The following is a 23,470-nucleotide window of genomic DNA, read 5'->3' as shown; positions in this document are numbered from 1 at the left end:
TATTTTGAGCATACCTTTGCTATAATTAATAACAACATCTTTCTATATGCCTAAAAGCACTTCTTACATAAGAGGTTTCTCTGTGATAAATAGCCTCCCCTTCAGTCGCCTGTACTCTGCTCTAGTGCTGCATTAATACTCTACGATCATAATCACCAACTTCCGCAGTGAATAAGGGGACAATTCTGAAACTCATCCATGTGCTACAGAGTAAAAGGTTTGCTGGAAATTCTGCTGTAAAAACATCAGATCTGAAAGTCTTAAGTGTAACAGTCCTAGGCCACTATTCTTCTTAGTGACTGTAAGGCTTGGCTCATATACCCAGGAGATACATTACTTGGTGCTTTTCCCTCATAACTCAATGACACAGAACACGCTGGACAGTGACCCCCAGCCTCAAGACGTGTGGCAGAGCCGTGGGGAAACAGCAACATGTAGATAAGCCCGCAATGATAAAGAATAAGACAAAGAACATATGCTTTCCTGCTTTTCAAGAAATACATACCATAGTATAATTGTGAGCCACTTTATGCAGATCTGTACAACCTTGGGCATCAGCAAAAGAACGGATTCCAAGGCAGTTGGATGGGTGAAGCTGTTTCATCAGGAACTTACAGCACGCTTCCACAACCTGTGAGAGCTGCAGAAGGCAGGCCGTGGACAGCAGGCACTCAATGTTGTCTTCTTTTAACTCGAGGCGGCCTCAATGATAAAAGGAAATTCCGTTAACTGTGGAATTATGTTAACCTCAGTTTATAAACTAATTGGTGTTAGTAGTAATAATTCTAAATAATAACCCATTATATGCATTTCAGACATAGATGATTTAATATATTCTAAAAAGAAAAAAAGTACTAACTGTAAAAAATTCACTGCTTGTTACTCCTACTACAATAAGAAACTAATAGCTCATTTTCAGGACTTTTAAAGGATGATTCAATTAGTAAAATATCTATTTTACATACTTCAAATTAAATGCAATAATTTAAACACACATAATTGATTTCATAGTTATATTAATATGTTAAAATATCATTCAACAGCTTAATTATAATAACCATTTTACAGGTTCCAATATATAGATCTTAAACAGGTATCACCAAGGGTGGTGATTATAATAGCAGAATTAACTGTTAACTATTGCAGGCTTTATTAAAAGCAGAAATCTGAAATCTCATAATACAACATAAACCTAAGAGGTTTTACATTTTCATTACCTGTATATGCATACTGAATCAGGGACCATAGCGAATTCGGCTCTACACCTTCCATTTTTATTTCTTCCTGTCTTGCTTCCCTAACGTCGTTAGTAAACATGGCAGCGAAATAATCTGAGACAGAGGAGAGCACCAATCTGAGAACAGTAGAAAAAAAGAAAAATCCATGACCACACTACAGTTGATGTTCATTAATAAATGCTACTTTTACACAGTTCTGTATTTGTAAACTAATTTATAATGTGAACTGAGACAAAAAACGTCTCTCCAAGAGAGTACGCTGGGTGCTGAGAATCACAGGAAACACACTCTAAGTGTGTTGAAAAAAAAAAAATCCTGCTTTTGCTTCTCTCTCTCTCCAACTTTGTTACCCATAAAAAGTGCATGGTACTGGGAAATGCATTTTAAGTCTGACAAATTGCTTTATGCTCTAGTTCCTCCCTTTGAATAATAAATTATCATTACTGAAAATTTTCTGCTGAGGTAAATGATTTATTCTTTCATTACTCAAATATCAATTTCTAACATCTAGGGAAAGAAAAGCTACAAGCCCACAGCATTAAACTGACTGTATATATAAAAGGGGGGAATATAAAGGTTGTTTTCTGTTTGTCACTTTGAAAATAATCTGTTTTTTAATCACTACTTGTAATAATCATACAAGTAGTGAATATATGGGAGATATTTGAAAATGGTTTTAGCAAGTTATTTTGAACTTTTATGATATTTATTATTGTAGCATATATTGTTATAAAGTTACAATATTTTGTTATAATACTACAAAACTATAACATTTTGTTATAATACAATAGTCTATATTAGCTATGTGTCTAGATTTTTGGATAGTTACATATAAGTAAAATAGGCTATAAATATATATTTTTAAAACACGCATTTTTCATTTCATAATGTTTTGAAGATACTTCTATGTCAGCACATTTATACAGACTTACTTTATTCATATTTTTAGAGAAATAGAGATTATGATACAAATAATGGTTGAAATTCCCTGGGCTCCTCTCTAATTCCATTCTCCTTCTTCCCCAACAGCGCGATGCTGAGTCCTGAGGTTTGCAAATTGCTCTCCAAAGTGCTGTGCCTACTTAGACGCCTGCCAGAATTGTATAAGAGTTAATTTAATCTTGCCCCAGAATACTGTCAGGTGTTATAAGTGTTGGCCATCTGCAGGGTATTAAATGGTATCTCAGTGTTTAAATCACCTGACTGCTAGTGAGGTTGAAGATCTTTTCAAATGTTTATGGTCATCCAGTTTTCTTCTTCCTAGATTTGCCTAGTCATTCATTTATCCACTGAACAAATGCTAATGCATATCTGGTAAGTAATGGGTACTATTCTAGATACTTAAGATATTACTGGTGCAAAAACATAGACAAAAGATCCCTTCTCCCACTGAGCCTTACACTGTAGAGAAGGGAGACTCCAGAAGGCAGACAAGCACTATACAGCAGAAATAAACTCTACAGTACCTTAAAAGTGACTTAGTTCCATGGGGGAAAAGAGTCCGGTAAAGGCATATGGGGAGTGGGAGGTGGGTTTAAATAGATGGTTTCACTGGAAGGTGACAATTGGGTAAAGAAGTGAAGGAGGCGGAGGAATTAGTCATGCAGGAATCTGGGAATAGCACTGGGCAGAAGAGCAGCCAGTGCAAAAATCCAAAGGCAGGAGCAGCGTGCGGGGCACACACAAGGAACAGTAAGGGGTCTGTGTGGCTCAGGGTGAGCAAGGGGAGCAGCAGAACAGAACACTACGGAGGGAATGACAGGCTGCATCACACCACCGCTGTGAGGGCTTGGGCTTTCACACCCAGCGACATGAGGGGTCGCTGAAGAGTTTGATCAGAGGAGCGACCGAATCTGAGTTCGTTTTCAAGGATCACTCGGGTACTGTGTGGAAAACAGGATGTCGGGAAAGGAGACAAAGGAAGGAGACTGGTCAGGAGTTTCTTGCACTGGTAACCTAAGTGGCGTGGTGATGGCTTACGTGCACGTGACAGGAAAGGCAGTGAGTTCTGTTTTGGAAGTACAGAACTGGAGATGCCTCTATGGAATTCAGGTTGAAATATCTTTTATAATAAATGGATGCTCATAACACGGACTTTTTGTCACAATATGTAATAGCATCTCATGCTAATTAAGTTACTGAAAACTGTAAGACCAAGGCCATTCTTCCTGATTTTACTTCTACTTTGGAGACTGTAACAAAACCTTTGGGACAGAGTGTTAATTAATTTTGAAAGGCGTAACAAAACCTTTGGGATCATAATGGTGATTAACACTGAACAATTGAATATGGAATTGTCAGAAGTAAAATAATGTCTTGTTTTTTATTAAACAGCTCTTCTTTCCTTTTCTTGTGTCAAGAAATAATAGCACTTCATTTGTGCTAAAGGCCTTCGTTCCCTGACACCACTGCTTTTCATATTTCTTGGGGGTCAGCAAACAGAAGTTGAGAAAACTGTGGTTATTTAAAACCTAGGCCAAGCGATACTGAGTGGTCTGAAGCTAGTGTGTTATGTTTGCAGCTCTACGGAGGGAAAGTGACCCCTTTTGCGGTCACTGAATGTGTAATAATTTCATATGTACTGTTTTCTTTGCAGAAATTCCATGAAATATACCCTTTCCTCAAAACATTCTGTCCTAACAATCAACTGGAAAAAGTTACCTCAAATATACATAACTAAACTATCAAGGAAATATTTCACACATACAGAAATTTGGAAAATAGTTACCTATGAGCTGGAATTCTGCGATCACCAGCAACTAGAATTACATCACACAACTGTTTATGTCTCAAATAGTTTTCCATCTTTTTAAAGGTCTGCTCAGCATGATTAAGGGCTTGGAAAAATTCATCTGATGAACATGGCTCCATAGTATGGCAGGATGATAGTGTCTGACTGCTATTGGAAGTCCTGAAAGAAAAGAGAACACACGTTTTGATATATCACTGCTACATTAAAAAGATCTTTCCTACCAAGTCCCTTTCAAGCCTTCAAATGTAATAGGAGTAATCAGTGCTACCAGCCAATATTAATGTAGAATGAGTCATCATTTTGTCTTTTAAAATCAATGATGGCTCAAATCATGTGTGTGTCTTGCAAACACTATGAATGAATGTGACATCTGTTAGTTAATAGTGACACGTATTCTTTATAGTGTCTGCTTTTGAGGTCTCTTCTCTGGTCAACGCAAAGTCAAGAAAAAGAGCCAAGCTGCAGTCATATCAATAACCATATTGCCCAACAGTATATTTAATTGTGTAAGAGGTCATTTTTGGAAGACAGAAAGGCAGATATAAATCCAAGTCATCCTTTACTTAAAAATGGGTTAGGTTCCACACTTACTTATTAAGGGATTTAAAATATGAAATATATTATCATTAAAAAACTGTGTTATAACTAATTCATTTCATTCTCTGGTCAGTCTTCAAAAACCCAGATAAACTATAACTTATAGGTTAAAGGTCTTTGATGGCCTAATCGAAAAATTATTTGAAATGGACAAATTATAACTTGAAAAGCATGAGTTCTGTCTTTATATGATTTACTGATAGTAAAAAATTAAAAAGATTAGGATTAAGAATGAAATCATAAACTCACTACCTTCCCCCTGCCCTCTAAGACCTTTTCTCCAAGATCACTTGAATTGAGTAATCAACATCTGTTGGCTATGCAACGAACTATAAAACTACCAACTGTGCCATAACTTAGTTCTCATTTCTCACCAGATTCACTTTTAAGAATATCATGATTCTGACAAACGCTTCATTCGGTCAAGCCTCACTCCATCTTAAGAGAATTTTCTTAATGTAAACATCTAATAACCTTACAAAAAGAAGTCATTGGATCTTTTACTTTTAAAGTAAAGGGAACTGAAGCCAAGGAGACTAACAGCTTGTCAGGAGTCAGAGTCATTCACAGCAGAACTAGGGCTGTTGTAGAGACTGCTGTGTGTTCACCAAAACAGCTTTTCCTTTTCCTCCCGGGAATACAGCTAGACTATTTCCCAGCGTTTCTTGCCAAGAGGTGCGGTCTTACGGTGGAATGCACTACATCATCTCATGGCTACAGTGGCTAAGAGCAGGTATGCCTTTTCCATTCTTTCTTTCTGTATTCCTGAGTTGAATGGAGAGGAATGAGGACTCAGATGAAGGAAGAGGTAAAATACACACATGGAAGGCCACTCAAATAAGCGCACTCACACCAACTGTACTCACGAGAACTCTCACAGAGCACTGAGATTCATCAGTTTTGGAAGTTAGTGGTGCCTTGACAAATGCATATCTCTACCTAACTGCTCACAGTGCACTGCATTTTCAGTGCCAAACAAAAGCAGGCCTTAAAAAATGTTCTTGGAGAATAACTGTCAATAATGATAATAGAAGCACAATATATATGATCTAGGAAGGATTCATTGCATACTACGAGTATTACTAACGTAATGACTTGGAAAGTCCAGTATAATGTGCTTAACTTTACATTTAAGATCATTAACATAAACATGTGTTGAGTAATGTATGACTATATGTTGCTTATATATAAAAATGAGGATTAGAAACCACTTTAAAATCTAGCAGAAAACATATGCAAAAAAATAATAATGGTGGCTTGGATGAATAACAATTTGAAGATTTAAAATACTTTTCTAATAACACAAAGTTTTATATTGTCAAAATACTGACAAATGATTGTAAGAGTATTAATAATCTAAGGATTAGAGAAAATTAGAACATCTAATTCTCATAAGCTACAAACTCTTTCAAGGACAAGGCAAAGTGAAGTAAATAAATCAAGTATGGTACTTCTTTCCCAGGTTTCTATATTTTGCATCACATTTCTTATACTTTACATTAAATTCGCAGTAATAACTAGAAAATGAATTAGTTGAATATTTTTTGAGTGAAGTGCCATCATCAAACATAAATGCTAATCAATGTTAAGTTCTAAAAAAGCAACAGCATTTTTATAATACTATCCTCACTGAGTTTTTACAGACCAGCTTTGGTGTTAGCATAAGCCCAATTAATACACAGGCCATCCCTTTTCTCATCAAGAATACTCAGGGTATTGGTTCTTTAGCCTCCGGCATGAATCAGGATAACTAGGGAGTGTTTCAGCATCTGTGTTCAGAGCCTCATTCTTGAAAAACTGATTTACTAGGCCTACCTAAGGTGAGACCTGAACATCATATTTTTTAAAAGCCCTAAAGGTGATCCCAATGTCACAGGCTAAAGACCACTGATGTGCACATTAGGTAAAAGACACATCACACACATCAGCATGCGAGGAGCTTACACGTTCAAAACACTGATTAACACAATAGATACTTTACTTCAAATGTGTGTAAAGTGAATTTCTTTGAACAAAGCATTTCAAATGAACTACTAGAACTTAATGGAATATTTGTTATTTTCAAAATGAACAGAGAGGTAAAACATCAAATCACTTATGTATATAACACATTAACAAAACAACAATTCATGAATCTAAAATGTTTCAAATTTTGTTATTTGCTTTCAAGGTTTCAACTGCCTTCACATGTTAAATAAACATATTATTTCAATGTGACAATTAATTCACTGAGATTTCTGGATACAGCAATCACTATCACTCCTCCAAATGAAGGACCAAAGAAGTGTAGCCTTCTGATTTGTATCCTATGAAAAAGTAAAGCCGTTTGTTCACGAAAGGAGCATGAAAGAGGAAGGTACAGGTCTGGGTACCTGATAGATTTAAGAGCCGCACAGCTTTCTAGCATTTCTTGGTTTGTTATTAAAAAATTGGGGGCCTTGCATATATACTTTAACAACGTGAAAATTTACTAAGAAATAATTTAGTGCACATATGTACAACTGTAGGACCTTAGGCACTTAGACAGTTACACAGAGAATTTTTACGTCTAGAGCACAGGTGGCAAACACAAGGCCCGTGGGCTGAATCTGGCTCTCTACCTTGTTTTGTCCAGCCTAGCACCTTGTTTCTACCCAGTGGTAGAACTGAACTCTCACTTAATTATTAAGGAGTAGTTACATTTATACAGTCCTAAAATTACATTTGGCCCTTTGAAGGCAACCACAAGGCTGATGTGGCCCCTGGTGAAAATGAGTTTGACACCCGTGATCTAGAAGGCACCCATGCAATCATCTAATTCAACTCCCTTATTTTGCAGATGAAAAAATCTGAGGCCCCGAGTGGGCCAAGATGACCAAGGACACATGAGCAGCTGCTCACAAAGCCAGAATGAGGAGGCATTCAGAGTACTGGCCGACCGACCACTCACAAAGGAATGGAAATTCTTGCTTAACTTTACCCACAGGCATCAGTGGGGCAAGGGCACGAAGGGCAAATAATGGTACACTATGAATGAGGATAACTGAACAGAAAAAAAGACATTAGAATTAAGGACCTCAGACAAAAGTCTGCTGCTCTGTGACTGCTCCTAAGCTGGGCATAAGAGAGCGAGAGTTGTTTAGGTCTCCGTGGGACAGAGGTCAAACTGCTCTGATACTCGAGCTCTGTGGAATTTACTGTGGTAACACTTCCTGTTTCTTCTTCTTATGTGCTTTGGACTGGGTTGAATTGGACAAGTATGATGTAGTAATTAAGAGCATTTTAGGAAGGTTCTAGAACTGTGTTAATACATTAGCTGCTAGCCCTGTGAGGCTATTTTAATTGAACTAAAATTAACTAAAAGAAAAAATTCAGTTCTTTAGTTGGACTAGTCACGTTTCGAATGCCCAACAGCCTCACGGGGCTGTTGGCTGCCAGCCTGGACGGTGCAGAGATGGAACATTTCTATCGATGCAGAAAGCTCCACTGCAGAGTGCGGATTCAGATTCCCTGTCACTGGGTATCACTCTGAGGAACTTTTATTCCTTTAAGCCTTACCTTTTTCAATAGCAGAACAGGAATAAGTAATACATAGTACTTTCTTTCAAAGGATACCTCACTGGAGGATTATTAAGTGAAATGATGAATGCACAGCCCTAGCACAAAATAAGTAAGCTACTGTTAGTAGAATTGTGCTTTTTATGACCAATGAAAAGGTTGATTCTTACATGTGCCCTGACTGGGGATCGAACCCACAACCTTGGTAAACTGGGACAACACTCCAACCAACTGAGATACCTAGCCAGGGCTGGTTGGTTGTCTATTTAAAAAATGATTTCAGTGTTATCAATTTTTATAATTAAGGTTCATACTTTCTAGTTAAAATGGCCTTCCTAATTAAAGTAGTAAACTCAGCAGACATCCTAACCCACAATACAAACATCTGGGGACAGGCCATTTATGAAGCATTGAAAATATATTTCTCTGTGATTTCTATAAAAAGAGAAAGGACAAGATGCAAAGAAAAATACTACCATCAACTTTTTCCTTCTCAAGACAAATATTTTCTGATTTTGGAATTTAATAGGCTTTTTTCCCTCCCCTGGTCCTGTGTCCAGAATCTGTGGTGAAGAGAATGAAATGTTGTTTATAAGAATCAAATGTTCTTTTTTTAAAAAATATTTTATTTATTTATTTTTTAGAGAGGGAAGAGGGGGGAGAGAGAGAGAGAGAGAGAGAGAGAGAGAGAAACATCAATGTGCGGTTGCTGGGGGCCATGGCCTGCAACCCAGGCATGTGCCCTGACTGGGAATCGAACCTGTGATGCCTGGTTCGCAGCCCGTACTCAATCCACTGAGCTATGCCAGCCAGGGCAAGAATCAAATGTTCTTAATAATAACCAGGGTGAAGGGGAAGGGCCAGTGGACACTCTCATACAATACTGGTGAGAATTAAAATAGCAGTGATATTCCTGATATGACTTCGAGAATACAAATTAAAAACCCTAAAAATGTGCATCCCCTTGGAACTTTATCCAAAGAAAGAATCATCTGTTTGTATAGAGATATAACTACAGAGAGGGTTCATCACAGGTGGTTACTGACAGGAAAATACTAAAAACCACTTAAATTCCAAAAAGAAAAACAGAACATTGGTTAAAGAAACAAAAATTGTATCTGTGCATGGGAGTATGATGCAACCATTTAAAAAGAGAATTACCTCTTTAAAGAGAATTATCTAATGACACAGAAAGCTGTTTTAGTGGAGATCGATTTTTCATGCCTATCCAGAACTCCTATGGTAACGGACCCATCTCTGCCTTTTGGGAAACTGTCCATTTCCTGCCTCAGTCCACGAGGCTTGGGCACAGTTGAATCTTCCCCAGTGCAGAGGTGAGCAAGGAACTGAGGCCTGACCAGTAAGAGTAACACATCTCCTGGCGATCAGAACCAATTTCAAGATGTTTGTTGTCATTCTTTAAAAAGTCACTCTCCTTACATTGAGGTTGCTGAGCTGATAAACAGAAAACTTGAAGCTGCTAGTGGTTTTTTTTTTTTTTTTTTTGCTCCCATGTGAGAAAATGCCATCACAGGGGAAAACCTAATCTAGAGAGAGAGAAGTACAGATCTCTGGTGCTGTTGGAGGACCTGGGTCTAGCCATGTCTAAAGCTAGGCTCCATTACTGGACTTTTTATTTACTTATGTGAGCCAAAAACTTCTAGCTTGTGCTTAAATCAGTTTGAGTTGGGCTTCTGTCTTTTGTGACCAGAGTCCTAATTTTAATATTTATAATAGGGCAAAGAAAGCAGGTTGCAAAACAGTATGAACAATAAGACTGAGATTTTTATTCTAAAAACATGCTTTGTATTATGTACGTATAGAAAATACACTGGAAGGACACTTCTCCAAATTGTTATGGCAGGGTAATTAGTGATTTGTATTTTTTCATTTTTGCCTATTTCTATTTTCCAGTGTCTCTGATAAAAATAGGATGTAAAATGGGAAACATCTAATTGAAAAATTAGATGCAAAGAATTCTTGTGAGTTCTATTCAGCTGTCTTCACCTCTTGCACTTGCACTTCACCTCTTACAATCAACTCTGTTGACCGTAACCCAAACCACTCTTCACTTGCACCACAGTAATGCGTTTTAGCTGGACACACTTAGCTGGACACACCTACTTACACACGTGGAAACCACACTTCTGAACTTCTCTTGCAACTAGCTGTGGTCATGTGACTGGGTTCTCAGCAATGGAACGTGAGCAGAATTGATATATGCAACTTGTGTTACTTGCCTAATGTCTTCCTTTTCTTTCTTTGGTTTTTTCCATAAGCTGGAATGTAGCGGGGGAGCTGAGTACGCTTTGACCATGAAGGAAGGGAAACACTTTGCAGGATTGGGGAGACAATATGGAAGAAATCTGGGTTTCTGAGTGAACTTGTGAAGCAGAGCTAATATATTCTTATTCGGTATAAATAATAAATCCTTACTCTGTTTAAATCAGTTAGTCAATTTCAGTTGCTTAACACTATGAATGCTGACTGACAGAGCATTCAGATAGGTATCAGGGTTCATGAAGTGCTTGAACTGTACACAAAATATGTAACACACACACATGCATGCATGCACCTGCACGCACACAGAGTGCTTCTGGGGAGAGGTTCCATAGCCCGTGTGCCATGTTCAGGGAACCCATACTATGACTGGGTATGTATGTTTAAGGGAAGATGATGCCATTCGTCCATCCCAGACACAAGTGCATTGTAGTTCAATCTTTGCCATCTTTGGAAACAAAATGTTTCATGTGGAAATGCAGGAAATTTTAATTTCAAAGCAAAACCAGACTGGTTTAAACAAGGAGATGTAGAGACAACACAAAGAGGGTCCAGAAAAAGGAGAGAGCTCTGGACAAAAGCTGGTATTATGAAGATAACCCCATGCCTGCAGAGGAGGACCTAAATGCCTTCAGGCTGAGTCAAAGAATAGTAAATCATCCGATCAATATTTCAAGGATCTCTGTAGTTGAAACACAGACTAGCAAGCAACCAATAAGACAGGTCTGCTGACAGTAGATAAAGATTCGAGGCTGTGTCAAAATAATACGCCTGTAAACCAGCCAGGCTTGCCATTTTTGAGAACCAGGCTAAGAAAATTAACTGGAGAGAGAAGCTGACATTGGTCAGAACCAGTCATTAACTATTATGTTAATCCAGGTTGAACAAGGTGACTCAATGAATAGTCACAGAGAACTGCCTACTGGTATGTAAGCATGAAATCTACATGTTAATTGTTTGGGTACAAAATGCAGCAATTTCCAAGTGATCAAGGTCAGTATCAACAGTGGTAAGTCTGGTTGGTAGAACGCGTCCTTGACATGATGCGATCACAATGCCACTTTACTTCTTTCGTCTTCCTCCCCAAAACTCACCCCCCCAGTCCAACTATGAGAAACACATCAGACAAATCCCAACTGAATAAGACATTCTAGAAAACATCTGACCAGTATTCCCAAAAGTGCCAAAGCAATCAAAACATGAGGGAAGTCTGAGAAACTGTCACAGCCCAGAGGAGGCTAAGAAGACACGATGACTAAATGTCACGTGGCATCCAAGATAGGATCTTGCAACAGAACAAAGACATTAGGTAGGAATTAAGGAAATCTGAATAAAGTGTGGACTTTAGTTAGCAACAAGGTATCAATATTAATTCATTAATAGTAACAGATGCACCATACTGATAGGATAAGAATAATAGGGGAACCTGGGTTTGGGTACATAGGAAGTCACCCTATACTATCTTTACAGTTTTCCTATAAATATAAAACTGTTCTAAAAATATAAAATTTATTATAACTTGGCTGAAGTGTCATCCCACAGGCGAAAAGGCTGCGGATTTGGTCCCTCGTCAGGGCACATCCTAGGTTGCGTGTTTGCTCCCCTGTCGGGCGCCTACGAGAGGCAACTGACCGATGTTCTCTCTCACATCGGTGTTTCTGCTTCTCTCTCTCTCTCCCTTCTTCTCTCTCTAAAATCAATAAGCACATCTCAGGTGAGGATAATAAATAGATACATATAATTTATTTGTTTAAATGCAGTTTTATTTTACTAACTTTGAGCGAGTTAACCTTTCTGTGCCTTACTGGCCTTGTCTATAAAATTAGAATGCAGAGTGGGCAAAAGTAGGTGTACAGTTGTGAGTCCCTAAAACACAGAGTATATCTTTGTGTCATTATTTAGCAATTACTGTATCATTTTCCATACTAACGATTATAAACCTAGTTTTGCCCAACCCAGTAATCTAACTCAGAGATTAGTTGTGAAGACCAAGTGAGTTAATATACTACAGTGCTTAGAACAGTGCCTCACAGAGAGTAAGCACCCAGTCAGCATTAACCGTATCACTGTATTATATTATTATTTCTGAATATTTCTAAAGTACAGTAATACTTTATGCATATTTATTAAAAAGCAGTCTGGCATTAAAGTCTAACTTTATAAACAAAATTTGAAATGAATTTATCCCAATTAAAAATGTCAAAAATTACATAATTTCAAAGCTGGCACATCGAGTGCAGTGTAAGCTGTGCTTGTGTCAAGGTCACGTGGTGGGCCACATGTAGACCTTGCTGACCTTGCTAAGAATCCATCATGAATTAAGGTCTTAGGAACCTCAAGTTCACAGAAAGAGTGACAGCTTTGTTACTTAGGGTCTAAAATTCCTCATGGTGTAAAAAAACTGAAGTTTGTATTTTAATACCAAAGTGATGACTTAGATGACCCCCACGGAGAAAAGGTGGCTGAACCACAGACCCGGGATCAAAGTGGAGAGCGGAGACACTCTTACATCACTTAGATCTGTGGCAGCAGGGACTCCCAGCGGGCTGAGGCTCGGGCAGATGCTTCTCCTGGCTGGCACACAGCTGATCAAACGTACCAACAACCCGTGATGCCCCCTAAGTCCGGCTTTGAACTGTCCTGACCCACTGTAGGTGTTGGGGTTCTGCGTGTGTGAAAACACCCAGCAGTCTTCCCTTTGTCTAATCAGTGAAAACTTCAGTCTCAGAGGTCTTCCCTTTTTCCAACAACTGAAAATGTCATTCTAAGTTTTGATATCTAAATAATAAATATTATTACTGTCTAAATTAGAAATTCTCTATATGTCATATGTATTCCCCCACTGTCTTTAACATTTTGAGATATCAATCTATAGTGTACTCATAAAACGAGTATTTGTCATATTTAATATTTGCGAAAATGGAGACAACTGTACATGAACAAAAAAAAAAAGAATCATTCCCAAGTTATGTACAAAGATTTGATGAATATCTGTGTAGTGTCTTTTGACATTAACAGTGATCATTTCTGATTTGTTTATAGTAGAAGGGCAACTACCTAGAGAGACTGCTCACTTAATCAAAAAGCTGGGGGCAAATAAGTGTATCCACTCTTACGACAAAAATCAAAGACTCAGAGCCAGAGGACTAAAGGGAGATGTAAGAATTAGATATATAAGATTTTAATCTAGAAAAAATGGAGAAGTAAAAGTTTACACACAAAAGACATTTCTAAAATCTAGAATGTTTGTTTTTTGCAAGATGTTAAGATAGAAATTTTAAAGCATTGGACAAATTAAATTGCTTTGACATATTTCCCCTTTTATATCTAAAAATCAGAGACAATTTAAGTACATTTTATTTTTGAAATAGTATCTTAGAAATAGTTTGATTACTGTAGATGTGAACTGTTAACTCCCATTATATTATTTACATTATCAATCATTTTGACTAAAATTTTTAAAACAACTGTATTTCAGATTTTTTAAATCATTTTTTATATTTACGTCTCCTATAAATAAAAATACCAATTTTATATTCTTGAAGTATGCACATAGCCACCTCAGTAAAAAAAGGGCAACCTTTTTCTTTTATAATGAATGTCCCAACAAGATGATATTTCAATATGACTACTAAAGAATAGATTAATTTAATTTCAGTAATCATTAGGTATGCAAACTATGTTTGTTGTAAGGAATTACAGTAACCAATGTTTGTATATAACCTTTCCAAGATTATTCATATATACAAATTTTATAATCACATGTGTAAAATCTCTCCAAGTTGTAGATACATGTTCAGATTTTTATAATTTATGCTGGTAAATGAATGGTTTATTTTGTCTAATTTTGTTAAAATATTCTGTGTATATTACATTGATTTTCAAATAGAAAGATGATTACCCTTTGGTTTCCCACAAAAATGATAAACCCTGAACCTTTTCTATATACATTATTCTCCTATGGCAACAAGTCTCAAAAAAAGAAAGAAAAAAGAAAAAAAAACCCAAAACAATGGAAGCACATTAACTCAATTGATCTATCTCCATATTAAATTAGTTTCTCCTATTCCCTCAAGATAATGCCAAGTCATGAACTAATTAAATTTTTAAAAATAAAACACACTAGTTACCTATGTAAAGATATTCCCTTCTCTCCATTACACAAATGATTATAGATGACTGGTCTTTATGTGTTATTATTCCACCACCACAGTTCATAATTCCATGTTCTGAAGGTTAGAAGAAAAGGTGGCGAATATCCCCAAGTAAGACATATTTGAATATATGAACTCATTTTGTCTCCATCTCATATATTAAAAAGAGAAAGAACCCATGATCAAACTACACAAATGACAAGCTATTTGAGCCTTTAAATATTTTGAAATATTTGAGTGTGGATGAATCAGAAAGATGACTGTCACGCTCTAACTTGTTACACAATATACTACGGTAGTATGCTGCTCATGAAAAAGAAAATCCACTTCAAAGATCAAGTCAGGTTCCCAGGATGAATACGGATAAAATCATTATAAAATTTCCAGTGTTTTATTTTCTCCCCTCAAACTCATTTCCCCTCCTTCTTGCCCCTTGTTCACCAGCTGACCGCATCTAACCCCTCCACACTCCCTCAAACTCTCCTGAAGGAATGTCCCTCATTTCCCTAAACAGCACAATTTTCAGTGAGGTGAGGGTACCAGGAATTAGCAGCTGTCATCTTAGAAAGAGACATGTTACTGTATTCTCTGTAGTAGTCCGGAGAGCTGCAACACAGACAAGACAAAGAGAAATAGCCATAGAGAAATACGATTGACACCCACATGGTGTACAAAAAATACTGACAACTACAGTGCTATCTCTTTGTGAGATCTTTCATCTTCATTAAGACTTTAAAATGATACTATAATCTGTTGCAAACTAAAATGTCATAGAAATTGTACTGTAGAAATGTCTTTGATAGTTCTGCTATGGTTAAGGAAGGTAAAAGAATGAAGCAAACTGCAAGGCAACGATGCATAAAACTGTTACTATATATTCTTTTCAAGACAGAGCTAGAGCTATATATAGAACACAAGGTATTTCAAAATGAATGCTATTTGTTGTCTTTATAATTTTACACAATTAAGTATTAGAATATTTTTAAATCCCCAAACTACCACATATGCATACCAAAATATTATACATGTGTATGTATGTAGAGGTATATATATATAATATTAATATTAATGATAATAATAATATTAACTTATTTTAAAACATTATAGAGAATATATCCCCACACCCCATTTCTAACAGTAAGAAAATAATCAACCTGCATGAACTGGAATCAGATTCATTTTCTTCTTCACTAGTGCCATCCTCCACTTCTGGTCTATCCAGCCAGTGTGCACCGCCACAATCTTCTGCTGTAAACTCAAATGCAGGGACTTCAGAGGTGGATGCCATTGGCCAAGAAGGTGAACTCTGAAAATCCAGTTGGCTGGACCTTCGGTAACCAATTGAAGCCAAAGGCAACTGCAGGCTACATGGATCTAAAAACTTTCTCCCACCGTTTGCTCCAGTCTGTCCTCGATTCCAAAATTCTCCCTGCTGGCTGTCAACTGCGGAATTAGGAGATGATGCTTGATGGCCAAACCACCTCCATCTGATTTTCAAAATCTGCTTCACATCAAACTCTTTACGAGAACCAGACATCCTCAGAGAAACCAAGTGATCGTCTAGGCAACGGGCAAAAAGCACTGCACAGAGATGCGTGCATCCAACCTAGACAAGAGAAGTATATATGCCCTGCTGTACACAATAAACAGATTGAAAGGAAAATAAATCACATTCACATATATATCTGCATTCACTTTTACACTGCTGTATCAGATTATAAAGAACAAAGGATAATGAATAAAGGTGAAACGCGGTGGAACATTCCGTTCAATCAGAGCAAACTCTCACCCACCTATCCTGAAGCAGCTAGACCACTTTCCCCTGCTCTCCTTTCCCATACTGACCATTAGCTCTCACAAACACTGACAGCATTCATTAAAGTCCTTTCAGATGCAGAACACTACCCCCTCTCCTTAAACCACAAATGACAGAGACAGAAAGCACTATCCTCTCACAGTATCTGTCTTTGCTGCTTAGTATATTAACTCTTTTATTGCTGAAACAAGACATTTGTTCCAGAGCATTTTTCTTTGTACTTAAAAATCACTGTAAAACTAAAGTGTTTCTATTTTTATACTAAGTTCCCAAAAGAGATATCACAAAACACAATGTTTTTTTAAATAAGCATTTTTTAATTAGATGAGTTACAGTGATTTTGCACGCAGTGCTCTTTGAATTGGAGATGAGGAGGGAGGAAGAGAACAAAGGTGAAGCTCCCGTTGGTTGCTTCCCACCTGTCTTCTCACCTCAGGAAAGGAATGCATTGAATTAATACAGTGGGATCCTGGGTAAGATGTCATTTGAGCAAAGAATAAGGAGAAGAAAAAAGTTAAAAACTACAAAGGATCAAAATACGGCAGTGGTTATTCTTCAACTAAACAACACGAGGCCAATATTGCTCTAAAATTAGGACTGGACTACGATGTAGTACAATATCCAAACTTCTATGATCATTTGATAACTTAAATATAAAAAACATTTTTCAGGGTGCTCAATATCTAATACTATATCAAATATTTCATTCAAAAGGCAATGCCTTTTATCAACTGACCAAGAAAAAAAAAGCTGCTTTGGAGGTTTAAAATACATCATGAGGCATGCGTCTATATATCTTAATGTCATACACCTCTTTAGGAGAATAAAAATTATTCAGGGAAAGAAGAATGAGAGGCATGAAAAGTCATAGCTGATTTATGCTACATACTGTAGGACAAACAATAAATACTATAAGAAAGAGGAAGGAGAGATCAGGATGGTATGGGCCAGTTCCATTAGAGAGAAGGCTTCCAAGAGTAGGAAAAAGTTGAATAGATAGAATGGTGATAGAATTTATATAGGAGGAAAGACATTTTTTTAAAAAAGTATGCAGTGAGCACGGTGACAAAAAAAGAAGGAAATATTATTTTAACCAGCCAGCCAGACATATCTAATTAATTTTAAGAAGTAGTAAGAGATAAAATGGGATGAATACAATGAGATAAAATGCCTTCAGCACACAGCAAAGATGTAAAGACTAGTGGGCAACATTAAGTGGACTGTTGAACAGGGCAGTGCTGTAGGAAATTAATTTGGCAGTAGCGTGCAAGATGCATTAGACAGTGAACTGACACTTTCCTCTCCTCTCACCTCTGCAAGACTCCTTATCAACACCCTTCTAACTTCACTCTAACTATCCAACTTTATTTTCCAACACAGACATAACCATTTCATCTGTCAAGACAGTGTCTTCACTATGTTGCTCCCTCTTTTATATGCTGTTTGTGTTCCAATTTCTGTGGTTTTAGCATCCTGCTCATCCTTCAAGGTTTAGCATAGGCACTACCACGCTTAGAAAGACTTGGGTTACCCTAACCCTGTGGTTCTCAAGAAGGATAGCACCAACACAGCTCCCCCTGCCACATCCCCAAAAGGGTGCTGGAATTGGGATGGAGTGCTGTTTGTGGGAATGACTGAAGAGTGCTATAGGTATTGAGTGGGCAGGGGCCAGAGATGGTAAACATCGTGCAGTGCATGGCATATGCCCACACAATAAAGAACTGCCCCTGCAGTAGTCCATAATGATCTTGTCATCACTGTCTTCATTCAAGTAACTATTTACCAAGCACATACATGTACTGGCACCACAAGAAACAGAAAAGTGAATAACAAACAAATCTTTTTAAAAGAGGTTTTAAACAGACTCTGGCATGGGAAAGGATAATTAAATGAATGCTACAAATGAAGACTGCCTTTTGATAAATTTAATTTTATGTAATTTTTAATTGGATGCAATCTATCAGTGTAAGAAGATTTATCAGAGATTCTACTTACAATGTACTAGCTCCAAAACCTAGAATACCTAGAATACCCTGATTGACTGCTGAAGCCTGAACTCAAGAGTGGAACTTCATTAAAGGCTACTGAGATGCCAGACATTTCTCAATACAATGCAGAGAAGAAATCCAAAAACTTAAGGAGATATGAATGTTAAAGTATTAAACCATGTCCCCACTCCCAAGAGATCCCAAAGACCCTTTCCACCAAGAGATAAAGATATACATTAAACACAGATCTCTTTAAGGCAGTAGCTGTTCTGGATAGTCTAGAGATGCAGCTGGGAGACTGTCCATGAAGACAGGTGCCCTCATTTTACAGGGATCTCAACCCCGATCTCAGGTTGAAAAGGCCAAGTTGCAGCATTTAACTGCCACTGTCTATATGTGTGTGTGTGTGTGTGTGTGTGTGTGTGTGTGTGTATTTCCAAACTTTTGTATCAGTAAACTTCTACTGCATGCTTTTTTTTCTTTTACCGAGACCTTTATTTTGTCGATCCTCTTCCACTCATTCTCCCTGGTGATCAATGTTGACAGGCCGGTGGGAAGTCTTTCACTTCTTTCTTCATGTTTGTAAAACCACATACCAACTTACACACACATAGATGGGAGTTTTGTCATTGTTTATGAAAGAGACAACATATTGTATATATCTTTTTTGCATTTTGCTTTTCTCAATTATATGTATATATATAAATGAATAATGATCTTTTTAACGTGTATAGTATTTCATAATTGTAAAATATAATTTATTAAACTATCTCCTTGCTAATGGGCATTTGAGTTTATTTCAGGTTTTTGTGTTATGTTATTAAAATAATGTTGGAATAAAAATACAAGCGAGGCGTTTATGTCTATGGAAGCTACTCCCGGGAATGAAATTGCTGGGTTGAGGGTACATGTATTTTATATTTAAATACATAATTTACTTTCCTAAAATTCACATTTCCAAAACTAGAGAGAATGTACTCTCCTAATCTATTTTCTTAGACTCAACAGTCAACACAAGTATTATAGTTATTTTCACTCCAGATGACTACTGGGCTTGAGCATGTTTTCACAGGCCTCTGGCCATTTTGACTCTCAGTTTTCTGAACTGTGTATTTCCATTCTCAGACTTTTTTCCTCTCCGGCTGTCTTTCTTTCCCTTATCACTGTCTAGAAGCTCTTTCTACATCACAGAGATCAGCTCTACCTACTTGTTTTGCCAATAATTTTTTCTAATCTATTTTCCAAATGGATAGCAACTAGTGCCTGCCCCTTTAAAAACATTTTAAAATTGAAGTTTAACATTCAACAGAAAAGTGTACAAATCACAATGGGAGAGCTCAATGAATTTTCACAATATGAACTGCGCCCAGGCTAAGAAAGGCACTCAAAAGGTCTTCGTCATGTTTTACCTCAAAAGGTAGCCACCATCTTTTGCATCAATTAATTTTACTTGCTTTTGAACTTCATATAAATGTATTTTTTACCACTGTTTTGAAATTAATCTGTGTTGTTGTCTGTAGCAGCTGATAGTTGGTTTTTTTGGCTATATAGTATTCGACTATCTAAATATATGACCAGCAAAATCTATTCTATTGCTGATAGACATTTGAGTTGTTTCTAGTTTTGGACTTCTGCAAGTAATGCTATGCAGATTCTTGTATATGTTTTCCAGTATACACGTACACACGAACAGAAACAAAACTGCCGGATCATAAGGTATGCATATGTTCACCTTTGATCGCTCTTACCCGTTTATACTTCCACCAGCTGCATGAGAATTCCAGTTATTCCACATGCAGCCAACACTAGTATTGCCAGATAACCTCAGTCCATAGGTTTACATAATGGAATGGCTGATTCTGCTTTGGAACGGTGTTTTTATACCTTTAAGAATCTAATGGAAGCGGTAGATGTAAGTTTGTGAATTTAAAATATGACACTACCACCCTGGTAGGTATGGCGCAGTGGACTGAGTGCTGACCTTCAAACCAAAGGGTCACTGGTTCAATTCCCAGTCAGGGCACATGACTGGGGGTGGGCAATGTCCCCAGTAAGGGGCACATCAGAGGCAACCGCACATTGATGCTTCTCTCCTTCTCTCCCTCCTTTCCCCTCTCTCTAAAAATAAATAAATAAAATCTTAAAAAAGAAGATGACACTACTACAAGAGCAACACTGAAATGTCATTAAGGAGATGCAGATGAGCTCACTTCAACAGTGTGGCTTCACTCAACAACGTCAATCTCAGCCATTCAGTAAATGGTTGATATGGATGACCATTACTGTACAAACCTCTCTTCACCTAGAGTTTTAAAGATAACAGTATTTGTTTTATGAGTAATTAATTTTAATGAATCTATTCCTATAGTTTTAAGGATGTAACATATATGTTACATAAACACATCAAGAGTTTCACTGTACTAGCCCAGCAGTACTTCACAACTCAAGTTTTCCCTCAACTATAACAAGAATGAATGACAACACATTAGAAGAATCCTTTAAAGTTTGGTAATCCTGGGATACTTTAAAAAAGTTGTCAAATTAAGTCTTTTTATCAGACTATCTCATTTTAAAAATTTGAAAAATAATATAATTCCCCTAAAATTTAAATTCCACTAATATTTTAAAAATGTATGATGGCAGAAAATATCAGTTTATTTACCCAGGTAAGATGAGATTTGAGATTTAATTTTAATTCCAGAAATATGCCAGATATTCTGTACCTCTTCTCCAAACTCATAAAAAAGCAAACATTATAAATGCAAAGAAAAAATCCAGGATTTATGTTAATTCAATAACTGTTTGTGCTTTATACAGAAAGAACTCAAAGATGAGAAAATAGACAGTAAAATTCATCAGATTAGAGACCACTATATCCCTAACAACTTGTATAGTGTATGCCATTCAAGTAGTTACCGAATTGAACTCAGAGAATAAATAAATTAATTTATGGCTCAGATGTTGATTTGGAAGATCTGAAAATCTAGCAGAAGAGGGTCTTAAATAATATCCTTACGGAATTATCAAGGAGAAAGTATGTCTTTTATCTGAGAGAGGATGAGGTTCTTGATTTGAGGATTTAGAGGTATGGCGCAAAATAAATTAACTTGGCAAGAGTGGGGAATGGATTTGTGAGGGAAGGTAACACCAGCAGGGAAACCAGTTAGAAAACTCTTCAAGGTGACAGGTATACTTTAACCTTGGCTAGAGGCAACAAGATCTGACAGTAGAATGGATGTTAGAAGATGTTACAGGGACAGATGTTATGGAATGTCTGTGGCAAACAAAAAGACTCAAAGTTGACAGCATTCCAAACCTGAGTGACTGGAAAGAGAATGGTAACACTGGCATGAATAGGAAAGCAGGAAGGACATAGTTTCAAAGAGTACTGAGTGCAGCTGTAGACAAATTTGTTTTTAATTATGTTTCTAGCAACCAAATGGAGAAACAGGTAGGTTCTAGAGAAATAGAACCCTACCTAGCTTAATGTTAAAATCAATCTATTTAAGAAATCAGAAATCTAAAGCATGGATAAATGAATCCTGGATTCTTAACATTGGTTATTTTTTTTTAATCTTTGCATTTACTTCCTAATAGGTACCACAAACACATTGCATTGGAATTTCTTTATAATGAAAAAAAGTTAGAATGTACTCTGAAATCTGATATTAAATCACTTTGTTAAAAATCATTGGGAAATATTTCTGATTTAATTAGTAAACAAAAATTTAAAATAAGTGTTGAATTTACATTCATCTGTAACAAGCTAAGAGATTTTGCTTTGTAAGCTACATGGTAGATTAAGAAATCAGCAGTCAAAAACTCTGATATACAATGAAAATTGAAATACAGTTTCATGGTAAAAGCCATTAATACAGGGATTCTATTTCCTTGTGTACCCTGAAAGAACTGTGATATATACTTATATAAGATCAAGGTGAAAAAAGTAAGCGGGGTAATGCTACTGTAATTTTTAAAGTACACAGTGTCTCCTTGCTATATGAGCATACAGCATCTCAAACTACTTCCTTAGTAACTCAATAATCTCATTTTAATTACTTAATGTCTGCCTTCTCCCACAGACTAGAAACTCCATGAAGGTTACTGAATGGACTACGGCTTTCAAGGAAGGCCCTTAAAATACCAGAACTGATATTCAATTTTAAAATCACAATACAGCATGGTGAAAATATACAGGTGCATGAATAGGATACTAAGATAGCTGGCGAGATCAAAGACAAATTTGCAGTCAAGTTGGAACTCTGAGTGTAGTAAAAGCCCACTTGTCAGATGAAACCTACAGTTGGCTCATTAAATGAAAAAGTCAGTACAGGTATCCCCCACTTTTTAAAAGTTCACTTCATGCCATTTTCACTTTTATAAAAGACTTACATTAGAACCTATTTTGGCTAGCTGAAGGAGATCATAAGAGGATTTTCACTTTCACAAAGAAAGGCAAAAAGCAAAATAGTGCTCAGCAGGTATTTGGCTGCAAGCTGTTACAGAAGCAGCGGCACCCCCAGCAGGGAGAGGGGCCCCACAAGCTCCTGCCCTGGGAACGCCACTCAGCATCTCAGCATCAACCCGCCAGAGCTGTGAACTGTGCCTGTGAGCATCTGCCCTTCATCTCAATTTATTTTGTGCATTCCCGCTTCCACTCTATGTTGGTGTTATTTTAGGTTTTATGTGTTATTCGGTATGATTTGGTAAGTTATTTTTGGGTCTGGGAACACCAAAAACATTTTCTATACAAATGAGTGGTAATTGCTTTTTTGCCTCATGCCAGTGATTGTCAACCTCTTTCATCTCATGGTACACATCAATTACTAAAATTTTGCGGCACACCAAAAAATATTTTTTTTTGCTGATCTGAAAAAAATAAGTATAACTTTGATTCATTCACACCAGACAGTTATTGTGTTGCCTGTTGTCATTCTTAAAAAAATTTGACAGTCTACAGGTAAAGGGGTCAGTGCCCCTGACTAAAGTCAGGTATTGCATGTTTTAAAAATTCTTGTGGCACACCGGTTGAAAATCACTGCCCTACACCATTTCAGCTTAGAAAGGTTTCATAGGGTAGGCTCTCCCTTTGGATAGTAGGGGAAATC

The 23,470-nt window shown here is 36.9% G+C and overlaps 1 protein-coding gene across 2 annotated transcripts in view; it reads right to left on the bottom strand.

Moving 5' to 3' along the window:
* The window catches only part of KLHL5 (kelch like family member 5), a 63,093-nt gene that overhangs the window by 32,047 nt on the left and 7,576 nt on the right, over positions 1-23,470 (bottom strand). Inside the window, exons 2-5 of one of the 2 annotated variants that reach the window (XM_028507159.2) lie at positions 15,713-16,164; positions 3,967-4,149; positions 1,218-1,354; positions 506-702 (exon numbers count right to left, since the gene is read on the bottom strand). In XM_028507159.2, the coding sequence (XP_028362960.1) occupies positions 506-702; positions 1,218-1,354; positions 3,967-4,149; positions 15,713-16,095 (900 nt within the window). In that variant the 5' untranslated portion in view covers positions 16,096-16,164. The remainder of the gene's footprint in view (positions 1-505; positions 703-1,217; positions 1,355-3,966; positions 4,150-15,712; positions 16,165-23,470) is intronic. The other variant, XM_036019843.1, reaches the window with a different exon arrangement.

Source organism: Phyllostomus discolor, chromosome 1 (assembly GCF_004126475.2).
Source record: "Phyllostomus discolor isolate MPI-MPIP mPhyDis1 chromosome 1, mPhyDis1.pri.v3, whole genome shotgun sequence".
NCBI lineage: Eukaryota > Metazoa > Chordata > Mammalia > Chiroptera > Phyllostomidae > Phyllostomus > Phyllostomus discolor.
The sequence above is the reverse complement of the archived record's forward strand: the minus strand, read 5'-3'. Positions and strand labels throughout refer to the sequence as shown.